The 25,931-nt window shown below is 32.2% G+C and overlaps 2 protein-coding genes and 1 long non-coding RNA gene across 5 annotated transcripts; 1 reads left to right on the forward strand and 2 right to left on the reverse strand.

Moving 5' to 3' along the window:
• Positions 1-906: 906 nt before the first annotated feature.
• On the reverse strand, positions 907-3,817 carry LOC105345570 (uncharacterized). Its single transcript, XM_020074210.3, has 4 exons — positions 3,702-3,817; positions 2,310-2,554; positions 1,674-1,772; positions 907-1,416 (listed from the first exon to the last, which is right to left on the reverse strand). The coding sequence occupies exons 2-4, from the start codon at positions 2,535-2,537 to the stop codon at positions 1,075-1,077; spliced, it is 669 nt and encodes a 222-aa protein (XP_019929769.3). The 5' UTR covers positions 2,538-2,554; positions 3,702-3,817; the 3' UTR covers positions 907-1,074.
• A 1,114-nt stretch (positions 3,818-4,931) lies between these two features.
• LOC105332915 (tetraspanin-33) lies at positions 4,932-19,416 on the forward strand. 2 transcript variants are annotated; one of them, XM_066068689.1, is made up of 8 exons: positions 4,959-5,121; positions 8,161-8,186; positions 9,309-9,509; positions 9,784-9,957; positions 12,778-12,909; positions 13,348-13,392; positions 15,653-15,766; positions 16,419-19,416. In XM_066068689.1, exons 1-8 carry the CDS (start codon positions 5,115-5,117, stop codon positions 16,491-16,493), a joined length of 774 nt encoding a protein of 257 aa, XP_065924761.1. In that variant the 5' UTR covers positions 4,959-5,114; the 3' UTR covers positions 16,494-19,416. The 2 variants fall into 2 exon arrangements, with proteins under 2 accessions (XP_065924760.1, XP_065924761.1); XM_066068688.1 differs by lacking the exon at positions 8,161-8,186 and having other exon boundaries at positions 4,932-5,121.
• On the reverse strand, positions 6,936-8,132 carry LOC136270597 (uncharacterized). Of its 2 annotated transcripts, XR_010708415.1 has the most exons (3): positions 8,084-8,132; positions 7,247-7,516; positions 6,936-7,055 (listed from the first exon to the last, which is right to left on the reverse strand). It is a non-coding gene; the product is annotated as an uncharacterized lncRNA (long non-coding RNA). The 2 variants fall into 2 exon arrangements; XR_010708414.1 differs by lacking the exon at positions 8,084-8,132 and having other exon boundaries at positions 7,247-7,694.
• Positions 19,417-25,931: the final 6,515 nt, after the last annotated feature.

Here is a 25,931-nt window from a genome sequence, read left to right on the forward strand (position 1 = left end):
AAAATAAAACGGGGGCGAACATTTCCCTGTATTCAGTATATCTTGCTTACCCTGTCGTCATTTTGTTCCGAAATGTTGGTAGTAGGATTTAATTTGTGATGTTCAGTCATTCTCTCATGCAAAGGGGCCCTGTAGATGATTTATTGTTGTATTTAAAATAAACCGACTTTTTAAATTCAGTTGATGAAGCAGTATTCCTCCCGTAAATTTTCAGACATCTGTTATGGCGTCATAATCTGACGTCGACGCGTTAATAACGCACTGCAATTATCGCGCGTTTAAGACGCCTTCATAATTATGATACCATAATATCATGGCTATTCATCTGCCCCCGAGTCAAAATTTGTACCAAAAAAGTTATACGCTTTTTGAAATGTATCTCTATATAATGTTGTTAGTTACAAATTAATCTTAAGCGTAATTTTATGACATGTTATAATTTTTATGAATGATTTCAAACTAAAATTGATTCACGTAATTCATTAAAATGCTTATATTAATATCGATTTTATAATTTCATTTCTTTAAGGTGGCAAATGATGATATATCCAATAACATATAGCAGCAGCCCTTTTTTAACAATGTGTTATAGAAAATCTGACATGATTTTTTTTTAATTCAAAAATAAGAGTGAATAAAAATCGCATGTGTTGACTAGTGTTGATAGCCGCCCCAGAGGATGGTATATACATACATGTATATACATACATGTATTATGAGTTGATTTATGCACATGCAATATGATAAATCAGGCCAGCAATTATCAATCTTGATCTGCCACTGATGGCATACATGTACGTATTTATAAACAACGTGCGTGCTTTCAAACCTATGGTATTAAAAATTGCTGTTTCAGCAAAAATAGATCAACAAGTAATAAAAGTACATGTTATCATTTATTCCACCATATTAATAATGCATACATGTACATAGAAGCTAACAATCATGATACAGTCTTTTTAATTAGTTATTCATTCCTACATGTTTGGGGTCGGGTTGAAAATATGTTACTGTAACATGCATGCCAAGAGAAGAGTTCCTATCAAAATCTTTATTTTCCCGCTCATGTCGCATTCATAACCATGCAAACGTTTGGTTCCAGACTCGACTGTATTCGGACACAAGACCCGGAACTAAATTGAGTGCCGAGTTTATTCTTCCTAACATCCACAATGCAAATGTTCGCCTTTCTCCGATGCCTAGGTGTCGAAACTTTACACTGAATGAACAAGGAGTTCGAGTAGTGTGTCCTTGTACATATATGGACAACATGTTGAGTTCGCAGAGTGCATTCCGAATAACAGTGTCGGTCCAACTTATAGACAAAAATCTATGAGTGGCATATCCGGTCTGAAGAGGCTTCATTTGTAGCGAGATTTCTGTTAACAATCCGATCAGGTGTGAAAGCGATTCTTTCTGGGGGGAAATGGCAATAATTATATAATAAGAACATAAAATCAATAACTTTTCTTGTGTAAAACATACATTTATGCACACAGTGAAATGTTTAAATTGTACATTTATTATCCTCTGCAATGTCTAGGTTCTTAGAATCGCGAAGGTCATTTTGTGTGCGTGCGTACAATTCTCTACCGGTTCGTAACGTACACTTATTCTTGGAATTTCCCTTATAATTGATGTGTTTTTATTATAAGTACCTAAATTAAACGTACCACTTCACAGTATTCCCCGATGTTGTAAGATTCAGTTAAGTCGTCTGCTGTCTCGTATTGGGCGATCAGATCTTCATTGTTCTGGAATATCGTCCTCTCCTGTAATAAACGTTTAAATGTGCATGTAAAGGTGCTTTTGTTTAATTTAAATTCCTTATGTCTATGCATTTTCCATTGCCTTCTATATCATTTGCTGATTTACATTTTTAATTATTACATTAATTTTTACATTTTTGATATTTAATTCAATATCAGAAGATCCTATATAATTAATCTATTGATTGGTGACATATGCCCCCGCCCTTCCATTTCCTAACCAAAATGTGCAATCTAATTAAAATTAGATCTTAGATCCGCTCACTACACTAAAAATGTGCATACTTGTTTCGTCGGTAAACATTTTATAAAAACGGGGTGTTTCACTTGAAAGGACAAACAGTTTAAAAGCATACGATATTTCATATTTTGCTTTAATTTCATTCTTCTTTTTTTTTTTGGCACTTTGCACCATAAAATTTATTCTCATTTGAGAAATAGACAGATATGATACCCTGTACACATCTCACAAGGAGAATATAGGATTTATTTTCTAGCTATTCATTTTCTGTTTAAATATGATACTCTATATTAACTAACGTATTCCCGTTTAGCAAGAACTAGTCTGTCTTGAATCTCCCAGATGTTTTGTGTAAGATGGCTCATGGTAGCATGGAGCTTCTGGTCAATGACAGAGAATGGGGAAACCTCCACCGTTGATCCTGAGCAGGGGTGGCTCATGTCGAGGCGGAACTGATACCAATGGTGCTGGTCTCGGGAAAGCAAGACTCCACAAAAAGTGGTGCCACTTATGGCATAGGAAAACATGATCTGAAGCACGGTAGCTGAAATTTGAGGAAGGAAAAATATGAATTTGTGTAGGGCTTAAACTATACGAAGTAACGTTGAAAAGATATACTACTATCTCTTTGTAGAGGGAGGTGCCGGGGGGGGGGGGGGGGTAATATGATGAGATACATGTAGGAAACTTAATTTTGAGAGGGTTATAATTGCAAAGAACATTTTACTGAAGTGAATTATTACTGAAATTAATTATTACTGGATGAATGTTATCTGTATCAAACCAATTTTTGATATCGAATTTAAAATGAAAAATCGATTAATTTTTTTCTTTTAAATCATTATTTTATGCGTTTACTATAATTTATAGCTATTAAGGCGGCCGGATGATCAACAAATTAACCATCAGATCTTCCTTAAACTTTAGCATAAGATATTTTTGTCCATCCAAAATTTTAGCTTTAAAATACATCAGTTTCCTATATATCTTTATAAAGAGGTCTTCTTCTTAGGAGATTTAAATAGTCTAAAAATGTTTACGACCATCGAGTCCTCTTGAATAAAATTTTCAATAAAAAATAAATAAATAATTTTTCTTACCAATCTGCATTCTTCTAGCTAGTGTTCATAGGAGTTTTATTTCTTAGTACTAACCTGCCTTTTATATACTTTATTTTTTGGGAAGAATTGTGTATTTTAGTTCACAGCAAATTCAAAATTCCGTTCATCATACTCATGCGTTCTAATACCGTAGTTTTGGAAATTAATTAGTCTTTTTCATCGAAACAATCAGGAGCGAATATCTTGTCAGTATACCAGTAATAAGTAAAGTATTTAAGACATTCGATTTTCAGTTTTACTTGTATTGTCTTGTAAAAGGATAGAATAAAAAGATTTGTGAAACGGATTTCAAATCACTGGTTTCATATTTCAAAAAAACCCGTGAATGAAAATTGAAATGTACTAATAAGATAGGGTCGAATCGTTCAGCCATCTCAAAAACGACTGATTTGTGAAATAAAATGCCCAGATCAATAAATTTGTAGTTCAAGACCGGAAATTTAAAATTTCCGCCGTATGATGCAAAAACATATCCCTGGTTACATTATATTGTTGGTTTTGTTTTTTCGATAATGTAGGCATGTATATCTGTAACTTGCTGTAACTTGTATGAAATAATAAAAAAAATACTTTGATAAGATTTTCAGTAGTTATATCTTGCTGCTGCTGCTGCTGCTGCTCCTGCTCCTGCTCCTCCTGCTGCTGCTGCTGCTCCTCCTGCTGCTGCTGCTGCTCCTCCTGCTGCTCCTGCTCCTGCTGCTGCTCCTCCTGCTGCTGCTGCTGCTCCTCCTGTTGCTGCTGCTGCTGCTGCTCCTGCTGCTGCTGCTGCTCCTCCTGCTGCTGCTGCTGCTGCTGCTCCTCCTCCTCCTCCTCCTCCTCCTCCTCCTCCTCCTCCTCCTCCTCCTCCTCCTCCTCCTCCTCCTCCTCCTCCTCCTCCTCCTCCTCCTCCTCCTCCTTCTTCTTCTTCTTCTTCTTCTTCTTCTTCTTCTTCTTCTTCTTCTTCTTCTTCTTCTTCTTCTTCTTTCAGGAAAAAGAAAGCATGGCCGTTTTGATCGTTGTCTTAATCCACCATAATGAGATTATGAAAAAAAAGTATGAAATGCATATATAAATGCATAGCCGGTTTAAATGATGTAAAGTAATTATCGAGTGTACATATTAGTATGATACTACTGTTTACTTTGTATAATATTTATTGCAAAAGTTGTCCATATTTGTTTTAAAATAATTAATTTGCTTGATATATTTATTTTTCTTTACTCTTCCTAACTTGATCTTGCATTTACATGTACATGTATACATTTGTATTTTGTAAATATTTTTGTTTTTGTACCTCGCGTGTACCATTGATGTAGTTTGAGAGAAATAAACATTCATTCCCTTGAGAGAAAAGAATATTTCATCACAATCATAAAATTATTTATCTATAGGTGATTTAAATACATGATACTATAGATCTGCATATATAGGCGCATATAGATGTACATAAATACAAAATTTTCCCTTTTTTGGAAACCGACTCTTTTCTCTGAATCATGATACGAGGAAATTGGCATACACTTATGGATTCTAATTAATTTTAATGATAGGTGATTTTTTTTTTGTATTTTGTTTTACTTGGCAAGTTGTGTGGACACCGTTAGGTCAATCTCCCTCCACCATTTCCACCCTCACCCCCCCCCCCCCCCCACACACACACACAAACGATGCTACGTACTGCCTTTTTCAAACAAATGATGAATACATCATTATCATCTAATTTTCAACGATTTATTCAACAGGTTTTTTTTATTCAAACGATAAAACCCACACACATAATTATACAAGTGCTAGGTTTGAGATTTACAGTCGGGATCGATCTTCTCAAAACTATAACGCGCGAATGACTTCACCGACGAACACATCCGTAAAGAAGTAAAGTGAATGAATTTTTCAACAGTAGGGGACTTTATTCGGTGATTATCGTGCTATGGGGTGTTTTAGTAATGAAGCAACGTTAGTCAGCCCCTGTGTGAAATATACTCTATTTTTCTTCAATTTTGCATGTTGGGTAAGTAAAAGTTGGTACTGTATCTTCCCGATTTTGAAGCGGATGAATCACAACAATGAACGGTCAGGAATTTTTAACATTTACCCCCGGGGGTAGCTTTCTACATTTCATTATCTGTCATCTGATCTCCTTCACTTAAAGACAAAACAATTAAGGAAAAAGTTTCAAGGATTATTAAGAAGAGTAGTTGAGGAAGTGTGGAGAAAAAAAATTTACGCAGTCTTGCTTGACATTGTACGTTGACATTTTACTACTCATTATAGAAACAAGGTGCATATAATATATATAATGTATATATATCACACTTTTGAGATTGGTTGATTTGTATGATTTACAAATTTTCTGATAATTTAGTGGTAGATTGGATCTGTCTCTGTTTTAATATGAACTTGAAGTATTTGTGTGTGAGTGACAGTCAAATTGATTCAATGACCTGCATCAGATAGCACAGTTCATAGCATTCAGGAGGTGTTGGGGGATGGGGAGGGGCTGGCTGCAGGGGAGCTGCTTGGGTTCATATATCCCAGTCAGGTCCATCATTATTTCTCCCCTTTACATTTTGTGTTTTGACCAATGCCTTGAACTGACAGGTTAACTCGTACAAGTTGAAGGAACCTGGGATATTTATCTTCGAGGAAGTTTATGTTAGGGTGGTGGAATGTGCAGTATCAGACTGATTGGCGTTACCAGATAGCTCAGCTGATGGCACTCTTCACTGGAGATTCAGCCTTAGTCAGGGAATGATACAGTTGAGAGTTAGAATCCCGAACTGGTCTGTCATGTTTTCACTTTTCATGTTATCATGTTACAGATACATGTACATTCATGATGTTCTTTAATTAGCTGGTTGGTAAAATTGTGTATCTGGGTCTGGGTAAATCCTTTTGGAGAAGATCATGGTAAAGCCTTTTCTTACAACAGATTGTACCAGTTAACTCCCTGTTAAAAATTTGATTTGTTTAATGCAATGATTTCATTGATTTCAGTTGTGTATCAGTATGGTGTTTACATTTAGTTTTTTGTCCTCGCTACATGAATTTTGGCATATATATTTTTTCCTCTCGTTCTATCAGAATAATTAAGTGTATTGGGATCATTGCTAAGGAAGAGGTTTCTTGTATTAAATGAAATCTTTTAATGAAATATAATGTTACAGATGCTTTCATGAAAAAAACTTTTAAAAGATTTCTCATAAGAGATTCTAAATTTAAAATCTTACACACAATCTTAAGATTTGTTTTGAAAAGGGCTACTTGCTAGTCCCATTATTTGGCTTTTAAATGCTTGTTTAAAAAATATGTTTTTAAAGTTTTAATTTCATTAAAATGCCATTTGGATATCACGCAAAATGAAATCCAACAACCATTACGTCTGTTTAATTTGACCATTTCAAGCTTACATAGCATCATTTACATATATACCCATCTTAATTTAGAAGGACATACATATATATATTTAGACACAGAGTGTTTTTATATACAAAGGCAACATAAATTTCTAGATATAAATAATATATGTAGCAGAACAAATTTGATGGTGATAACAAATTAAAAACCAGGAACCCAAAATATGATCAGTTTTATTGAATGTATAACATTTTATAACAGAGAGCTGTGGGGTGTTTAATTTTAAGTAAATGGAGAAGTATTGTTAAAAGCAGATAATATGATCATAACTTCCAAAAAAAGCATGTTTATGTACAGTAGATTCATCAGTCCCTTTAAACTAAAAGTGTTTTTAACTGTCACAACTTAATGTTTATTGGCTATCAAGTAGACTTAAATTTGTACTTGTAAAGAAAAGAAGACAGTGCATTGGATTTATAACAATGTAGTAAACATTAATTGATTATTCAGTTCCTTCGTAATCAACTTTTTCCCTATCTAAAGCTGAATAAATAGAGGAAGTCCCGACTGTTGAGATGCTCTTTCCGCCTGTAAAAAACACTTCAGTTTAATCAAGTAACCACTTACATCGCATAAGATATTTTATTGAAAAAATATATATAAACATAGTTTTTTGTTGTTGTTGAAAAGTACTAGAAGTTTTATATGGATAAAATGAACATGTAAGTGTAATTGGGTATTTAGGGTGTGCCCTCAGATTATCATTGGAGTCTACTTACTTGCATATAGACTAAAGAAAAATCCTGGTATATAGACATACCCCAAAAAATATCATCTTTCTTCAGGCATAGATTTCAGGTGATTGGCTTTAAAGCTCCACTTTGAAGGGCTGTCATTTGACTGATTTTTCAGTAAATGGTTGTTGTGATGTTGTATGGTTGACTTGTCAAAGATTGTAATCCCATTTCTTTAACTACCAGTAACCTGGAAGCTCAGTCAGCTGTTTCACACATGATTTTTGTGATGTGCAAAGTCATTTTACCTGGAATCTTGATAGAAAACTATAAGCATAATTTAAGATTGATATTTGTCGTAGTTTTAAATAAGGTACGGTAATATCCTGTTCATTTTACATATAAGGCATTTGAGACAAATTTGAAAATGGTTTGCTATCCTAATTACTATTGTATTAAGAATGATTAATAGATCGTGAAAGCCACACTATGTTGTAAATGTGTGCAGCAGTTAATTACCACATTTGTTTTGTCATTCATGGAGTTTTTACATTTTGATTGATGTTAGTCCTTGGATGAACTATCTTCCCCCAGCCCTCAACCAGTTTTTAAGTGTAAATGTTGATTAAAAACAAATTTTGCATTTGAAAGTTTGGGAAAGAAAAAACCCATAAAACTGTAGATGACATGAGAGTATATGACATAGAGGTAATAAGTACCTTTGTCTATATTTACAGTACGTACCCAATTAAATTTCAGCAATAAAGATAATAAAGATGATATATTTTCTAAATACATTACACACATGTACATGCATTTTTTGACCAAAGTTTTGAGTTTTTTAAAAGAATGTATAGTGATTACTTGTGTAAAGTGACATACTTGCATGTAGTAGTGATGTACTGATTTCGTGAGTACTGTAACAGTCAGAGCCTGTTCATTTAATAAAATATTTGTAGGAGTACACTTGATGCTGATTTCCTGTGTAAGTTGTGTGTGGTATGTTGAACATTAATAACAAATGTATACAATCATGATTATTTTGTCCATGACGCTTATTGTATAACTGACCCATGTAGCATCTTGCTTGCCAGTAATTAAATGATGGAGAATACAATGTACATATGTAATACATGTGTAACACAATCACTGATAATTTTATTTTGATACAAGATAATCAAATAACATTATATTCACAGAAATTGAGTGACTATTACTGGTACAATAAAACATAGATATACAATTGTAAAAAAAAAAAAAAAAAAAAAAAAATATGTACGATAAAGTCTTTTTAAACATGTTATCTATCTTGTGAAAAATTTATAGATCTGCATATATTTACATTATCCAGTGTCTTTGCCTGTGATAACACTACGTATCGATTTTGTACTATATAACTCATAATACAAACGACGCCAAATCGAGGCGCCAGCGGGGTTTGTTTATTTATATTTAAATATTCAATCGTACGATGGCCTAAGATTATATAAATATAAGTAATAAGGAATCATTCTTTGAATATTATGAGATGATAATTTCGGTCGGGGCGTGATCAAATCTATCATAAAGCCCTTCGGGCTTTATTGGATTTGATCACGCCCCGACCAAAATTATCACCTCATAATACTCAAAGAATGATTCCTTATTCCTTATTTATAAACAACAGTCAAGCCATCTGATAGGCACATGCCTACATGTACCATACATATACATGTATGTACAGAACATACAGTACAAAATGTATTGCAATCTCTAAGCCTATAAATGGCTATAATTAGAGATTTATTTATAGTCCATATCACTTTATTGCAATTATGTTACAGGAAATATTTATCCTTACACTATGTATATTATACACTCTAATATAAGGGCTTTCATAATTTTTACATTACATCCATGCAAGTATAAATTTAAAGACGTATGTTAACTATTTCCATTTTTATCATTTTGCCAATATGAAAGGTATCAAAAGATAGTGTTAGAATTTTGATTCAAGAATTTACCGGTGATATAAAGAAATACTTGTATTAGAGAATTTACCAAATATCTTTAAATTGTAACAGTATATATATCATCCTTAATTGATTTATCTTTTTCTGTATTTCAGTTATTTGGTGGTGTTATAATCGGTATCGGAGTTTGGGCATTTGTGGAAAAGAACAAGTACTACCAGAAAGATATCTCCACAGTGTACGATGTGGTTTTTGATCTGTCGATTATCTTCCTCATCATCGGAAGCATCATCTTCATCTTAGGCTACGCAGGATGTATAGGGGCCCTCAGGGAAAATGTCTGTCTCCTTAAAATTGTAAGTATATACATATATTTAGTGTGACACAGTACTTCATGGTTAATTGAGAAGTTGTCGTTTGGGGGGAGGGGGTACTGTTATATAGGGTGGGGAGCCTTCTTGATGGACATTTATAAAGCAACATTTTTGTATTTCAATTTTTCTGTAAACATGCCCACTTTTAAAACCCAGCTTTCAAATGATGCTTAAGATATTTTACATTTTCTTGCTTTATAAATTTCTACAAATCTATTGTTTTAGATATTGCTTGATTCGTTTTCATTGTTTTCAGTATTATTACTCTATGATACTCATATTCCTGACATTAGTGGTGGGAATCGTGTTAGCGTTTGTCTTCAGGGACAAAGTCAAAGAGGAAGTAAGCACCATTCTGCAGGATAACCTCATCACTACTTACCAAGATGATCCTGATAAACAGAGTACCATTGACTGGATTCAGGAAAATGTGAGCATTTCTATGAGCATATGTTAGATTTTTAGTTTTTTAAGGTCACCTGAGCTATTCAGGTTGACCTATCTTTGTTTGTCCGTCGTCGTGGGTTGAGTGTTGTCTGTTGTTCGTAAACTTCTAACAGCAAACATTTTCAGCTTTTTCTTAAAAAGGGAACTGGGTCAAACTGGACCGTGTTCAGTGTCTATCAGTACAATGTTTTAATGAAAGGGAACTTTATTTCGGAATTTCTTGCCAATATAGGTCTCGGTGATGTTTAAACCATTTTCTTCTCTACGATCACTACTGGACTAGGTTATATAGTGGACAAACTGGGTACCAAATCATTTTATCATTGTGATCGCAAAGTAGCCTCAACCAAAAATGTTAAGTTCATGGCCCTAGGGTCAGGGGTTTTGGTGTGTGAACATGCAGGCTTTGTTTTTCGAACAATGAATATTTATAACTTCTTTAAAGCTGGACACTGCTCATAAAAGGTAATGTCAGCCATATTTCTCTTCCATAGCTGCTATCCTTATACAACCCCTTTATAAGCCCAGACCTCTTAATAACAGTATTTAACTGTAGAGGTCTCACCTGTGTGGAAGTTCATCTTACATCACCGTGTTAATCGATCAGCCTATTTAAATTATCAATTTTTACACACTTTTGCCAAGCCAAGAGAATACTTACATCAAATACGTGTAAACAGATTAATGTATTATTTAGAAAGAGAAAATGCGCATAGACCTAGAAATAAATGCACAAAATCGTAGATCACAGAAGGAATACTATATGTTGGCCACAAGTTTAGATCTGCTGTGCACTTGGGTGTAACGAATGAAAATCAAATTGAAGGATTTAGATGCCTGTGTGAAGATGCTTACTAGTATTTATGAGTGGTATTTAGCTTTATTTAAGAATCATCTTCTCTACCACTTGGCATACAACATACACATTGAGAACATAAGCAAGAAGGCCTATATCAAAATTATAAATTCATGCCCCCAGGGGCAGGAAATCTTGTTATAGGGTGAAACTCTTTCACTATATCATAAAACTGTAACAGCATTGATGCATTTGCATGAAATTATTTACCGTACAGGGTTTTTAAGTAAATGTATGGGAGAAAATTTACTTGCAAATCAATTCTGCTCATGTATCTGATTTTTTTTTAAGGAGGGAGGAATGTAGTAGTTGGGGCTATATGGACTATGGATATCAGCATAGGTAGTTCAGTGGTAGAGCTCCTTACTAGAGTTGCAGGGATCCCGGGTTTGATTCCTGGTCCAGCCAATGTAATTATATGCTCATTCCTCCCTTCCTACTTCAGAAAAAGGGCAAAAAAAAATGTTTGGTTGTTGCCACCTACATCCTGTTGTTCATTCTACCTGGATGGTCATGAATGCCAGTAGGCTTATTCAAGGCATTTACTTGCTGTCACTTAATTAGGATATTGACCGTCAAGATTTTCCACTTTGTCTGAATGATGTATAAACTGAAAGGAATTTAACCCTTATATAGAAACATTTTTCTCTTGTGTTGAATTCATTCTACTTGTGTATGTTATGAAATAGAAAAATAAACACATTACAGTGCATAATTTATTTAAAAACCATGAATTCAGTGTGTACTATTTAAGGAGGCTAGGTAGTCAAAACTCTACTTATCAGATAGTTCCTTTAGATTTTGGAAAAGATTTCTTTGACATAAATTATTCTTTCGTGAAGAAAAAAAAAACGAATATTTTTTATATCTTTATATTCAGAGCTCTTCTTGTCAAGGAGGTTGATATAGTCTAAAAAGTGACCATTGTCGTCGAACTCTCTTAAAAGTATAAATTATCAGACATTGTACGGGTTCTCGTTTATTTCTGTTTGTTACGGTATATCATGAAAGTCTTGTCTTACTCAAAGCCAAGCCTTCCTTGAGATTGATCAACCTAATATATGTCTGTAGTCAGTCAGTAACAGACCTAATAAGTTAGTGTTTTGTTTTCCTGAGGACTATAAAGTGACATTATTCATAAAAAGCAATGATCTGCCTAAACCAATGTACAATTTGCCTAACATCTCGTCCAATTTAACTCATTTAAACTCATCAAAATTATCAATCTCACCTTTCAAACATTCTTTGAAAATCTTTGCTTCAACAATGTTTACTTAAAAATGGTTTTTTTTTTTTGCTATTCAATTTTATTCATTTTCTCCCTTTTCTCTGCAGAGATTTGAACAAATCTCAATGTTGCTATTTTTTTTTGCTTCATGTTGAACAATGTGACATCAATATTCAAAGGGCAACTACTTCAATGAAAAAAAATTTCAAAGGGCATCTACTCCAAATATTTTAAGAAGTTACGGCATGCAGTTTCTGATTTAAATAATGTGAAATGTTGAAATGAGTAGGCGAAGCGTCGGCCAATGACAGCCTTATATTGCCAAATATTAATTCTCACTAAACGAACATAGAGATATCCATGCAGTCAAGTGCTATGTCTAAACCAATGAAAATGTGACATTTCAGTCCTGGGGAAAACAAAATAAAACATGGTTGCAGCAAACATGCTCAAAACACAGTTTCAGCATAGTCCTTAATCTATAAACAGATCGATGTATATACCTCTATTGTAACTAATCTGGTTTACAGTATAACAAATGCACATTAACTGTTGTATAAATAGATTCTCTTCCCTGGCTGTAAACCATGGAGCATTATGATTTTATATAAATGTTAAGTTATGACTATGTGTAACGGTTTTTGGTATGGATAGCCTTAAAGTTCTGAGATCACACGTGTATCTTGTCTTTTAGTTTTATGAGTTTGGCTCTGTTTCAGGTCGAGTGCTGTGGAGTGGCCAGCTATCAGGACTGGGTGAAGAATGAGTATTATAACTGTACTACAGATAACCCCAGTCCCCTGGCCTGTAGTGTACCATACTCATGCTGTAGAAAGCAAGACTCCATAACAGTCAGTATCTTGATACATGTATCAGAAAATTTATACTTAAGCAAGACTCCATAACAAGCAGTAATTTGATACATGTATCAGCATATTTTATAATTATGAATAAAATTTTAGCCCATTTAGTCAAAAGAATTTCTGGTAACTGCACCCTTTTCAGCTAGTTAGTTCTCTTCACTCTTAAAGTAGCAGAACTACATGTACTGGGGGTATATGATATTCCTGTGAGATAGTACGAAAGTTGTTATCAATGAAATAAGGAGTATTTCTCCAATTATAAAGAATAGAAATTATTAGAAGTTCTAAGAAGACTGTTCATGTAATTTTGAAAGAGGAAAAAACCATGATGTAAATTGGAATGATCGATGTACCGGTATTTATAATTTGAATTTTTGATGTTTTTCATAATGTTTTGTTCAACAATATGTTTTCTTTAAATTTCAGAGTGGTCTTCCAAATATTCTTTGTGGAAAAAATGTACTTAAAGCGGTAAGTGCTGATTTTATCAATAGACGTGTCATTTAAATTGATTTCAATTGTATAAAAGTATAATTTAAAATGATTTCAATGATACGCAATTTTCAAACTGCTAGTTCTGGGATTGCTCCTTTTTTGTGCACTGGTTGGCTTTACTTTTTGTATTCATTGTTCAGCTGATTTTTTTCTTTCATTGCGTCAATTGTATGTCTATTGTGGCAGGTCAAGTTCTTTATCAGAAATCATAAAAATCTGAAATTCCCCAAATTCCCCAAAACTCCCAAATAATACAATAATTTGTTTGAAAGACATGAACTTCTGAATGCACTGGCACTTGTGATTTAAACTTTCTGTACTTAAATATCATTATTGTTATAGTACAGGAAACTATGTACCTGAAAAGAAAAGTTTTAATAACCTGTATCTGAAAGATACATCAAAGAGCTATGTTCTCCATAATCGTCATGTGTTCTCCACTGTTGTGGAAAAAATAAAGAATGTCATTGGTTATAATATTTCCTGAATTTTTATCATGCTTGGATTTTTAGAATTATTGAAAAATTTTATTATTGTGTTATTCAAAAACACAATATTTATTAAATATTCTCCTTTATTGAGTACCTTTACAATCTTAGATTATATATTTTAATGAAAACCCTGAAAAAATTCACAGAATCATCAGGAACAGAGACATATTTTCTTCTCCAAAATTTAAAAGAGGAATAAAATTCTTAAAAATTAGATAATTGAAGGACACTATATTAATCTTGTTCAAAATATATGGCCTATCTACAAACTATCAATCTTCTTAAAACCAAATACAAAATGTACCGGTAAAAGTATGTAAAATATGTGTAGCAATTTTGAACTTAATTGAATTCAAATTGTTGGATAAGTCATTGTAAAATACTCCCCCCCCCCCACCACCAAAAAAAATATGTGTCAATTTTTTAAGAGATTGTATATTTCACTTTTAAAATACTTTGGTTTCATTATAATTATAACAATTTTCAGGAATTAAGTGAAAATCACAGTTTCAAGAACAAAACAGTGTATTACTAAATGAGTATTAGAATTTCACTTTAATGAACATATAATTTTATGGATTATTAAAAAAAAAAAAGACTCAACAATGAAATTTGGTATTCAACAAATATTGATGAATGCTCAGTATGAGAAAAGCTCTCTTATATATTTATGTTGTTTTGAAAATGCTCCATATTAGGGACTCGACCTTCTTGTTTTTTTGCTCGTCAGGAATACGCGCACCCCATGCACTCTTTCAGATTTATTTCATTGGGCCTGCTTGAAAGCTACTGATACAATTGTTATTATACCCCATGCATTGATTTCCCTGAAATTTTGTAGGTATGAAGGACACAATGTGTAGATGTGCTTATTACCAGGAAATTCCTATTCCATTGTTTTTCTGAGAATTTTCGCCCTTAAATTTGGATCTTAGAATATTTTTCCTTATTTGAATGTAGTATTGAACAGTTGTGAGTGCAACTCCTCTTAAATTAGGTACTGCACAGAATTGTATGAAACTTTGTAGGTATTTAGGACAAAAATGTAAATGCATGTGCATATTACTAAGAAATTCCAATTTCTTAATTTTTCTGGGAATTTTGGCCATTTTTTAAATTCAAATATTGGCCCTTTATTGAACATGGTAATGAAAAGTTTATAAGCGTAACTCCTTTTAATTAAACTACTGCACAGAATTACAAGAAACTTTATAGGTATTAAGGACACAATGTGACAATGTGCTTGGCACCAGAAAATTCTGATTTCTTAATTTTTCTGGGAATTTTTGCCCTTTTGAAAATTAGAATTTTGGTCCTAAATTGAACATACATGTACACATGTAGTAATGAACAATTTGTAGTAACTATATAACTAAGTGCAACTCCTCTTAAACTTCTGCACAGAATTACTGAAAAAACTTTGTAAGTATTTAGGACACAAAGTATAGATGTGCATATCTCCAAGAAATTCTGATTCCATAACTTTTCTGTGAATTTTGGCCCTTTTGAACTCACAATTTTGGTCCTATTTTGATCATTCATGTAGTAATGAACAAATTGTTAGCGTGACTCCTCTTAAACCGCTGCAAGGAATTTTATAAAACTTTGTTGGTATTTATAAAATTATTTTTTGTATCAAATTGTTGCCTGTCATTTATTACGTGTAGCATTGTCAAGTAATAAGGGGCATGGGGTATGTGAGCTTGCTCATTTTTTATTTTATTATTGATTTATTTTGTTTGCAGGGTGGCGATTTATCCCTGATCTACACGATAGGCTGTGTGGAGATGTTCCTGTCCCTGGCAGAGACCGAGCTACCCATTGTAGGGGGCATTGTGATAGGTTTCGCAGTACCTCTGGTGAGTACCTACCTCACTGGTCAACAAAGTGGCATCGGTCATCTGTGTATTACTATATAGTAGTAGTCTCAGTGGTCGTCCAGACCTCACCATTACCAGCATTTTTTTTTTATTACTCAGCTCAGTTCTCAACTTAAATTCATAAAAGAGTGCCTTGATATGAGTTGAAACCTCTGAACTAAAGGATGAACTTTGAAGGGGCATGGTTACGGTTTTGGTCAAAATTTATTTTTCCGATTTTATTGTTTACATTGCTCTAGTAAGGTATTTTTAACAAGATTTTTTACTGGTATATTGAACCTATGTAAACAAAAACAGGACACGAGTCTTGGAGATCGTTAAGGTGAGGAATGTTGGTGATGGTCTGTCAAGGGTTGATAAAGGTGATATACAATATCTAGCCATATTACTTCATGTAAAATAGTGATGATACCAGTAAAACCTATTTACACTTGAAGTTTTGTTTTTGTGGTGGGTATGTTGTGGAAGGAATTATGGCCAGGTGCTGTAGGTCCACCCAACCAATTTTGTTTTGTTTTGTTGGGTCTATACATGTAAAACTTTGTTTGGCTCAGACTGCGAAACTTTTGAGAGAAAAAATATTGATAATTGAATTTAATAAGGTTACAATAATATCTTTTCTCTGTTTTAGTTGATTGCCATATGCCTGTCAAGGTTGTTAGAAGGTCAAATCTTGGATCAGCAAAGACATATCCAATACCGATAAAGTTCAGAGGTCACTCACTCATGATTGGGTCAAAGGTCAACAGCAAAACCAATGGCCCTCAGGATGCATAATGACTTAGCAATATTTTACACATTGTACCCCAGACTTTATCATAAATCCAATGTATCCTTCATTAAATGATTTTACTTCTTAATATTTTAATATGCAGGGATATTCAAAATACAGTAAGGAGAGCTATATTATACATTGCATCAATTTTTCAAATGAATTATTTTTTTTTTGTTAATATATAAAAAACCATATGTAATTATGTATTGGTCATTTATGTCTTTCTTATTTTTGTTTAAAAAAAATGTGCCTATTTACTTGTTTGTTAATCTCAATCTTTTGTTCGCTGGACGATGTACAAGTTGTATCTTATATTTTGCTGGCAAAAGTTCTCGTTTTTTTAATTCAATGTCAAATTAATTGGTCTCTTTTTTGTAATTTAATTGATCTCTAATTTATGTTAAATTTTTGTGATTTTGGTTAGATATTTTTTAATGCTAATTCAATACAACCTAATGGTTTGTACATATTTGAATGGTCAATGTTATTTTACAACAACAGAAGAATGATACATGAGATTTATTGACTGATAAAATGCAGCTGAGAAGCGCATTCATTTTTGAGATTTTTTAAGTTAGCATTAATGGCTTCACTTTACACGTAATTATTGTGAAGTACTTTGGGGGATGTTCTGTGAATTAGCTTTCTGTTATTTAGATTTTTTTAATTACTGCTAAATGTTTGATCAATTTGATTATAAACTCTTAATTATTCAAATTAATATCTAAGAAGTTGATTGTGAACAAAATTCATTGTTGTAGTTGAGTTTCTTTCCTCAAAAATTAGAAAATCTACATCAGAGGCGAGTTCAAAAGTGTGAGTGCTCGCGATCACTTGCCATAATTTGTGTTGCGGGTATAGGGAATTTTGGCAGGTGCTTGCATGGGAGGTGCTTGCTCTGTTGAACTTGCCTTAGGTATAGGACCATTTTTCAATGTGCAGTCACATGATGACTATACATCATGTTCATTAGATTTGAACATTCTGACCAGAACAATTTACCATGATACATAAAGCATAATATGGCGGTTTTATCATTTGTGCCTTAATTTTTTTTTTCCTTTCCCTTTTCAAACAGACCAATTAATTATGAGTTCTATAACACTGTGTGATAGTTGCAACAGAAACTGAGCTCATGTTTGAAAAAAAATTTTTAACAGTACTGTATTTCATTAGTTGTAGACTGACTTGATACTGTGAAAATTAGCTGCAAGATCAAACATTTAGATGTTCATGTAATGAAAATGAGGAAAGTCATCCATTTATGTTAAACTTTCGAAGGGCCAACAAATCTGTACATGTTATATATATTATAAATGGGACCTTGGTTGAATTAATGCTTACACCAGTTAACCACTATGTCTTCATCAATCAAGATGTAGATTACCGGCATCTAGAAAATAAACTACATGAGACATTTGATGACTAGTTTGCGATGAGAAATGTTTGTGCAACGAGGCTCTCACGAAAATTTTTTGTGTACACACTTAAAAGTTTTTGGTTTACAATATATATTCGACTGCATTAATTCTCACTCATTTTTTCAATTTCTTGCATTGACTTGCCACTCAAAAAGGTTACTCATGCATCTTTGATGGTTTGTTTGATTTAACATTTTGTATGAACAATCTGTTCCTTGTTTCAGAGATTTGTTGATTTTTGTTTATCCTAGACATTCCTTTAGTCCTTATACATGTAGAATAGCTGGAAAAATCAACCATGCATATTTATTTCTTCTTATTGCTTCTCTTTAATATGTTTTCATCCTGGACGATAGAGTAAGTCCCTGAATTTATGTTTATTTTGTCAATAATTGCCTACATATGGAAACGCAAAGTCAGTAATTTTATGCTCAAAGCCATTTTCTCTGAATTTCAAAAATTTTGAAACTCACTTTGTTGTTTAATCCTTTGCTCACAAACACATTCAGTGAAGATTGATGGAATTATACTTTTCATTTATATCTATGATAATGTTCATACTTTTAATTTCCATATCAATTTATTCTTGATAACTTTAAAAGATTCAAAAGTAAAGCCAGTAATTTTATTGTGCTTCATAATGGTTGAAAAATAAGTCTTAATATATGTATAAAAAATGTTGTCAGCCATATCCCTGATATTCATCATTTTTTTTTAAAATAGAGCTTATTCCAATTTCAAATGAAGTGTGCAATCTACAAATGTGTATGTACAGTATATAAATCTGTACTGTTATATTGTGTTACAATAAATTTATTATTTGTACTACATATATGCTTGTTCTAACAGGCCTAAATATATGTACATAATCATGATTTAAATGAGAGAAAAAATTGTGCAGGAAAACAATTTTTATTTTATAAAGTTATATATATATACTGAGTATATATGTATTAATTATCAGGACGAATTAAAATTTGTTTTTTCTACTTACTGGTATATCATAGAAATATATATTTAAATCAATTTGATAGTTATACATGTATTATTGTGTGAGATAATTTGACCACAGGAAAATAGGTGAAAGTCTATTTCCCTCCGTAATAAAGCGTGTATATTTATTAGATACATGTTGTTTTCTTGTTTTGATATTGTCATACAAAATCTTTACTCATTTGGGTTTAATTCGGAAAAGTTAAGTGGAAATGTGTATTTTCGAACCCAACATTCTGCAATGAAATGTTGCTATAGAGATTTATGAGTATTTTTATTACAAGAGTATGTTATAAGAAATTTCTATATGGTAATATTTATCTAGTACCGGTAGATGGATTCATTTATTGTTCATATCATTTTTTTTTCAGGAAGCATAAATGTATTGTTCATGCTATGTTTATCATATTGAATATTTATATAAATATTACGGAAACATACTGTTGCCAGTTTGTTTTATTTTTAGCTCACCTGAGCTGAAAGCTCAAGTGAGCTATTCTGATCACATTTTGTCTGCCGTCCGTCTGTCCGTAAACTTTTCACATTTTCAACATCTTCTCAAGAACTACTGGGCCAATTTCAACCAAACTTGGCACAAATCATCCTTAGGCAAAGGGGATTCAAAATTGTGAAAATTATGGGCCACACCCGTTTTCAAGGGGAGATAATTAGAAATTAATGAAAAATTTCGAGTAATTTTCAAAAATCTTCTTCTCAAGAACCATAAAGCCAGGAAAGCTGAAACTTGTGTGGAAGCATCCTCAGGTAGTGTAGATTCCAAGTTGTGAAATCCATGACCCCTTTAAAAATCTTCTTCCCAGAAGCTGATCAGCCCTGAAAGCTGAAACTTCACAATGGGGGCTCGAAGTTTTACATAGGAATATATAGAGTAAATCTTTAAAATTCTTCTTCCCAGAAACTAATCAGCTAGGAAAGCTGAAACTTGTGTGGAAGCATCCTCAGGTAGTGTAGATTCCAAGTTGTGAAAATCATGATCACTGAGGGTAGGGTGGGGCACAATGGGGGCTTGAAGTTTTACATAGGAATATATAGAGTAAATATTTAAAAATTTTCTTCTCAGAAACTAATCAGCCAGAAAAGCTGAAACTTGTGTGGAAGTATCCTCAGGTAGTGTAGATTCAAAGATGTGAAAATCATGATCCCTTGGGATAGGGTGGGGCCACATTTTGGGGCGGGGTTAAAGTTTTACATAGGAATATATAGAGAAAATCTTTTAAAATCTTCTCAGAAACTAATCAGCCAGATGATTCTTTATAATTGTTAAGACTTTGGCTCCAGGGCAATTCTTCGGCCTCACAAGAAGGTTCAGAGTTTGATGTAGCTTTATATTACATATATAAACAATTGTTAAGGATCTGTTTGAGAACTGCAATACTCAACATGTGTTATGACCATAAAATCATCCTGTTAGAAAAGGGACTAATGATTATAAACATAAGAATATCCAGGGGGAAAATGGATTTTATTTATACAGGATCTACGTGTATTATTGTACATTGTCCAGATTGTTTTTTATATGACTCCATTAAGCTGATTTTATCATACCTATTGTTCCTCATGTGAGCGATGTGGCCCATGGGCCTCTTGTTTACTTACTCTGTGAATAAGGTCCCTGGTATTCATACAAAATACATATATATATATATATATATATATATATATATATATATATATATATATATATATATATATATATATATATATATATATATATATATATATATATATATAAGTTGTTTGTACAGGATACATATTGTACAATGTATTACAAATCTAAATAGTATGTTGTTCTAACGAGACACTAAATGGATGATATAAACGACGTAAGTAATATTATGTAATATTGTTGATCTGGCTAGGTTTGATTGAAAAACATAAAACATGGTTGTGTGTATATACTGCCATTTATTTTTGCTAATAAGAAAAATTAGGCAATAAGGGGAGGTCTTCAAACAGTCATAATATCAATTACCAGACATTGAATGTAAGTTATAAAAGGTGAGCAAATGACCTCCCCCATATTAAACAAAGATGTATACAATATCAACATGTACCAAATATACATACAACAAACATATTGTTGAACAAAAACAGCATTGTACATATCAACAGCAACATACATGTGTAATACAGTGCAAAATAAATCCCCAACTATAAAGGTGATGAAGGGGAAGGAGGGTGGGTTGATTGCGGTATTTACAAACTTGTTGACAGCTGACAGTTAAAATGACGTAGTCAAAACATCGCGCGACTAAACGCCGCACTCTGATTGGTTAATTTAGACAATTAAAGAAGATCAGCTAAATACTCAAAAATACTCAAATATTAGAATTACAATTATATCATGACTAGACTATTATTTTTGGTACTGGCATAAAAATAACATATCACAATTTACATAAATGCTATTATTTACAATAATGCTGTATTATGTAATATTGTTGATCTGGCTAGGATTGATTGAAAAACATAAAACATGGTTGTGTGTATATACTGCCATTTATTTTTGCTAATAAGAAAAATTAGGCAATAAGGGGAGGTCTTCAAACAGTCATAATATCAATTACCAGACATTGAATGTTAGTTATAAAAGGTGAGCAGAAGACCTCCCCCATATTAAACAAAGATGTATACAATATCAACATGTACCAAATATACATACAACAAACATATTGTTGAACAAAAACAGCCACCAAAAGCAAACAGCAGGTTTGCACAAAAAGACCCCACACAAGGTGGACTAGCCAGATCATGGTAGTCAACAATATGAAAGATGGCAGTACATACAACACATATGGCAATGACTAACCTCTGCCTTATATGGAGATTTAAATATTAATTAACATATCATGAAGGCACAGATTATCTATACATGTATAACCAAACCAGTTAAAAATTTGCATACCACTATGGACATCTTATTTTTAACGTTGCAAGCATTAACACATCAGTTGACTTCTGCCCTGTGTTAATATGACAGTATAATATACATGTTAACAGTTTTTATACTATCAAACATGTTTTAAAATACAGATAGACATGTAATCAAACATTTTCAGATGAACCAGTAGGCACATGTTACTAAAATGACAAAATCAAACAACAGAAGCAATGGTTAAAAAACTATACAGCAGGCATAAACACATCAGTTTACTTCTGACCTGTGTAAAATTATGTTAGGTGTAACCACATCATGCACATAGTATAGATAAATGTTATACATGAATCACACTGAATAATGTCCAATGTAAGACAAATGATAGGGAATTGTGATGATAATTGAATTTTGACATACAACTAATCTATACATTGAATTAACAACACAAACAATGCATATCAGATACAATTATTTAACACAGCAGTTAACTTCTGAACTGTGAAAACCTTCCAGAAAAATATACATACATAGCATTTGCTATATGTATTTAAAATGTAAAGCTTGACAAACGTATGTATCTACGAATAGCATCAGATTTCCATCTTCCCATTTTTTGAATGCAGTTTTCAGAATAACCCAAATGTGCTGCATGAGTGGCTGCCCCTATCTTAAAGCTGTGACCTTTGTATAAAGCAGGTTTCAAACCAACAAAATCAATAATATTAGTAAGATTTTTCACTACAAATGCATAAGTACGGAAGCCCTGGGAGGACATCGACTTACTTCTTAATTGTTATGAGCCCAGGAAGGACATTTTGACTTACTTCCTAATCAGTATTAATTTTTATTTATTTGTTACGTTTTAGGTACAGTAGACGAAATTTTAAATTTAAACATATTTTATTTAATAAATTCAATAGGATTGGACAACAGGCATAGCCTATGTATACCCTCTTCTTGTATAATAGGTCATGTTACATAAATTTTTAGAATTATATAGGACACTATACTTATATAACTGTAATCATGTATTTAAATAATAACATATTACGTATATTATTTGTGAATTACAGAGCTATAATAATATATGAGGATATACATTATAATACAGTAATACAGTATACGAATTATGTAGTTAGAATTAAGCTGCATTTACCAATAACAGTCCGGCTGTTATTGTCAAATTTTATCTTTATTGTATACATCATGTAAAATTTGTTCCAAGAGTTTTACAGGTTGATAGGGGAACAAAAAATAAAAGTGTTAGTTGCTTGCAACCTCTTTTTTAATTCCATTCAAATGATTCTATTGCTGCATGGTGTTAAACGTTTTATGCATGGAAAAAGTACGTTCGACCAAAGAATAGAGGCGTGGTGTGGAGTTCTTAAGAAGCTTGGGATTCAATGGTGGATTAATTTATTTGAAGATATCGTGGATACTGAGATGTTCGACTTAGACAATCCAGTTGTGAAAGAGTGCCTGCAATTTACGTCATGGACGTCTTGCAAACTGATTTGGAGAGAATAGCGAACCACAGGAATTATCATGGTCAAGACATCATCTACACATTCTAAAGTTTAACCTCAAGAGTACATCTCAGATGATAAAAAAAGATAATAATCTAAAAAATAAAAAATGAAATGAAGTAATTAAAATATCAGGAAATTATATTAAAAATAAAAATAATTGTACTACACTTTGATGACGAATAGCAAAAGCTGTATTCAATTCGGAGCAAACAAATCAAATGAAATTGAGCTGTTTCATGCCAAAAATTATACATCTTGTCATAGCTCTCATAATGGCGCAAATTTGAATTAACCAAGCGATATATCTTGATTTATTCATTGTTCTGTGATATTTATGAAAAAATTGTTATCAGATTCCTCTTTCTGAAAATAATAAAGAACTAATACAGTAATTGTCAAAATAAATTAAATGGATGTTATATCAAATTTATTTAAAGTCAATCAGGACTCAAGCTATATCCTTCTTGTTTCTTGCTTGTACTTATTACTTACTTGTTGTTTTTTAATACTTACTAGTTATTTATTAATTCTTAATACTTACTACCTATTACTTAATACTTGCTTGTTAATTGTTAAATTTTATTTCTTAATTGTTATTACTTATTATTTACTGGTTATTTATTAATTCTTAATACTTATTTGTTTTACTTGTTATTTTCTAGTTATTTCTAATTTCATTTTAATTTTTCATCTCTACGACAATCAGCTCCAATATCAGGATTAGAAATCCAAATATTTAATTAAGACTTGCTTTGCCAGTTTACTATTAACTGATATATAAGCATGTGTTTCAACTTGAACCTAGATACTCCTGGTATAGAAGGTCTTTATACCTAAACGTGTGATGACAGTCCAAGTTAATAAGCATTTCAATTTAATTGAATGGCTGTCTGAAAAGTTAGAGATATTGGCATATGTATTTTGTATCTTAGAATAAAAATGTTTAAGTAATAATGCATGTATTATTGTGGTTTTTTATGTTTAGAATCAATTTTCAAATACATCTCATTTGGATAAAAAAAGCATCTTTCCTGTACGAGCCAACTAGTAAATGTATGCATAGTAAAAGTATATATTTTTTGAAAGTACAGCCCATTACAGTTTTACCCAAAATTATGCCTGGAACAATTTTTTACTGGAGGTTGGCTTGGAGTCTAATATCTTTTTAGTTAATTTACTATGCAAATTTGATATTTTAAATTTTTCAAAAGGGAGGGTAACTTATAATCTTAAACTGTTTTCTGGATCTTCAACCTTCTAGATACATGCATGCAAAGTTTAAAAATAACGCTTAAAAAATATTCATGTATGATAACCCCTTTTCTTGGGTATAAAATGTTCTGGGTTTTTTTTATCTTTTGACTTTCTAATATGTTTTATCCTTGTTTAAGAACTTTTCAAAATATTCAAATGAATAACTGTTAGTCAGTGTAAATTATTATTCAAGATTTTGTAAAATAAATGCATATACAAGTAAAAAGAATTATCCTAATACATCATGAGCAGTTGTTTTTTTACATATCAGCTGATTTATAAGCTAGATAAGATCCTGAATGTAGAGCAGTTACTGCTTTTTTACCCTCAGAAAGTCAGCAAATTCAGATTTTTAACCATTTGAAAGAATAATATTAAGATGAATTTGAATTTAACAAAGTGTCCCAGAAAGAAGCCATCTATATATATAAACAAGTCAATACCAAAGACAATACTAGACTGTATTCACATATGTACGGCAATACCAATCCCGAGGTTAAAGTTTAATAAAAAAAAATTGAATTTTACCCATATAAATCTATGTACGCGTAGAGAATATTTTTTTGCCCTCAAAATGAGCAAAAATGAAGACCGGTGTAGTATAAAAAATATTTCAGTTCTCATACAAAATTTTACTGTATTTATTCTAAAATAAAGGTAAAGTTTGTTGGCACATGACAGTGACAGAATTACGGATTGAAATATCAAAACCATATATGTCCCCCTATAAAATTACTTCGATCTCGGGTGCATTTATAAAAAAAAATATTCTTTATATCAATAAAAAGTAATCTTCTTTGCTGGAACTAGTGTTGGTATCAGTGTCCATGTTGAGCGGTACACCACCGCCACGTGTTATTCATTGCTCGAAATTCAATTTTTTTTTTATCAAATAATAGTTACATGTTTGTCATAAAAAAATAAGTCATAACAATTAAGAAATAAGTCAATATGTCCTTCCAGGGCTCATAACAATTAAGAAGTAAGTCAATGTCCTCCCAGGGCTTCCGTACATAAGTTACTAAATTGAAACAATGGACCTGACTTGTGGCCAAATGTATGCAAGTAATTATATAATGCTTGAACGGGGCACATTTCCTTATTATTTGATGCTTTAAGATGGATTTGAAAAATGTCATGTGTTTTATTTGTTTTGAAATTTTTTAACACAATTTCAACAGCCACAGGTGTTGTTTGAAGCATTTCAAAAGTAGCATCATTTTTTTGAATTACTTTACACTGATCAGTTTTGGATTTTACCACAATCTCACCT

This window comes from Magallana gigas, chromosome 8, assembly GCF_963853765.1.
Source record: "Magallana gigas chromosome 8, xbMagGiga1.1, whole genome shotgun sequence".
Taxonomy (NCBI): domain Eukaryota; kingdom Metazoa; phylum Mollusca; class Bivalvia; order Ostreida; family Ostreidae; genus Magallana; species Magallana gigas.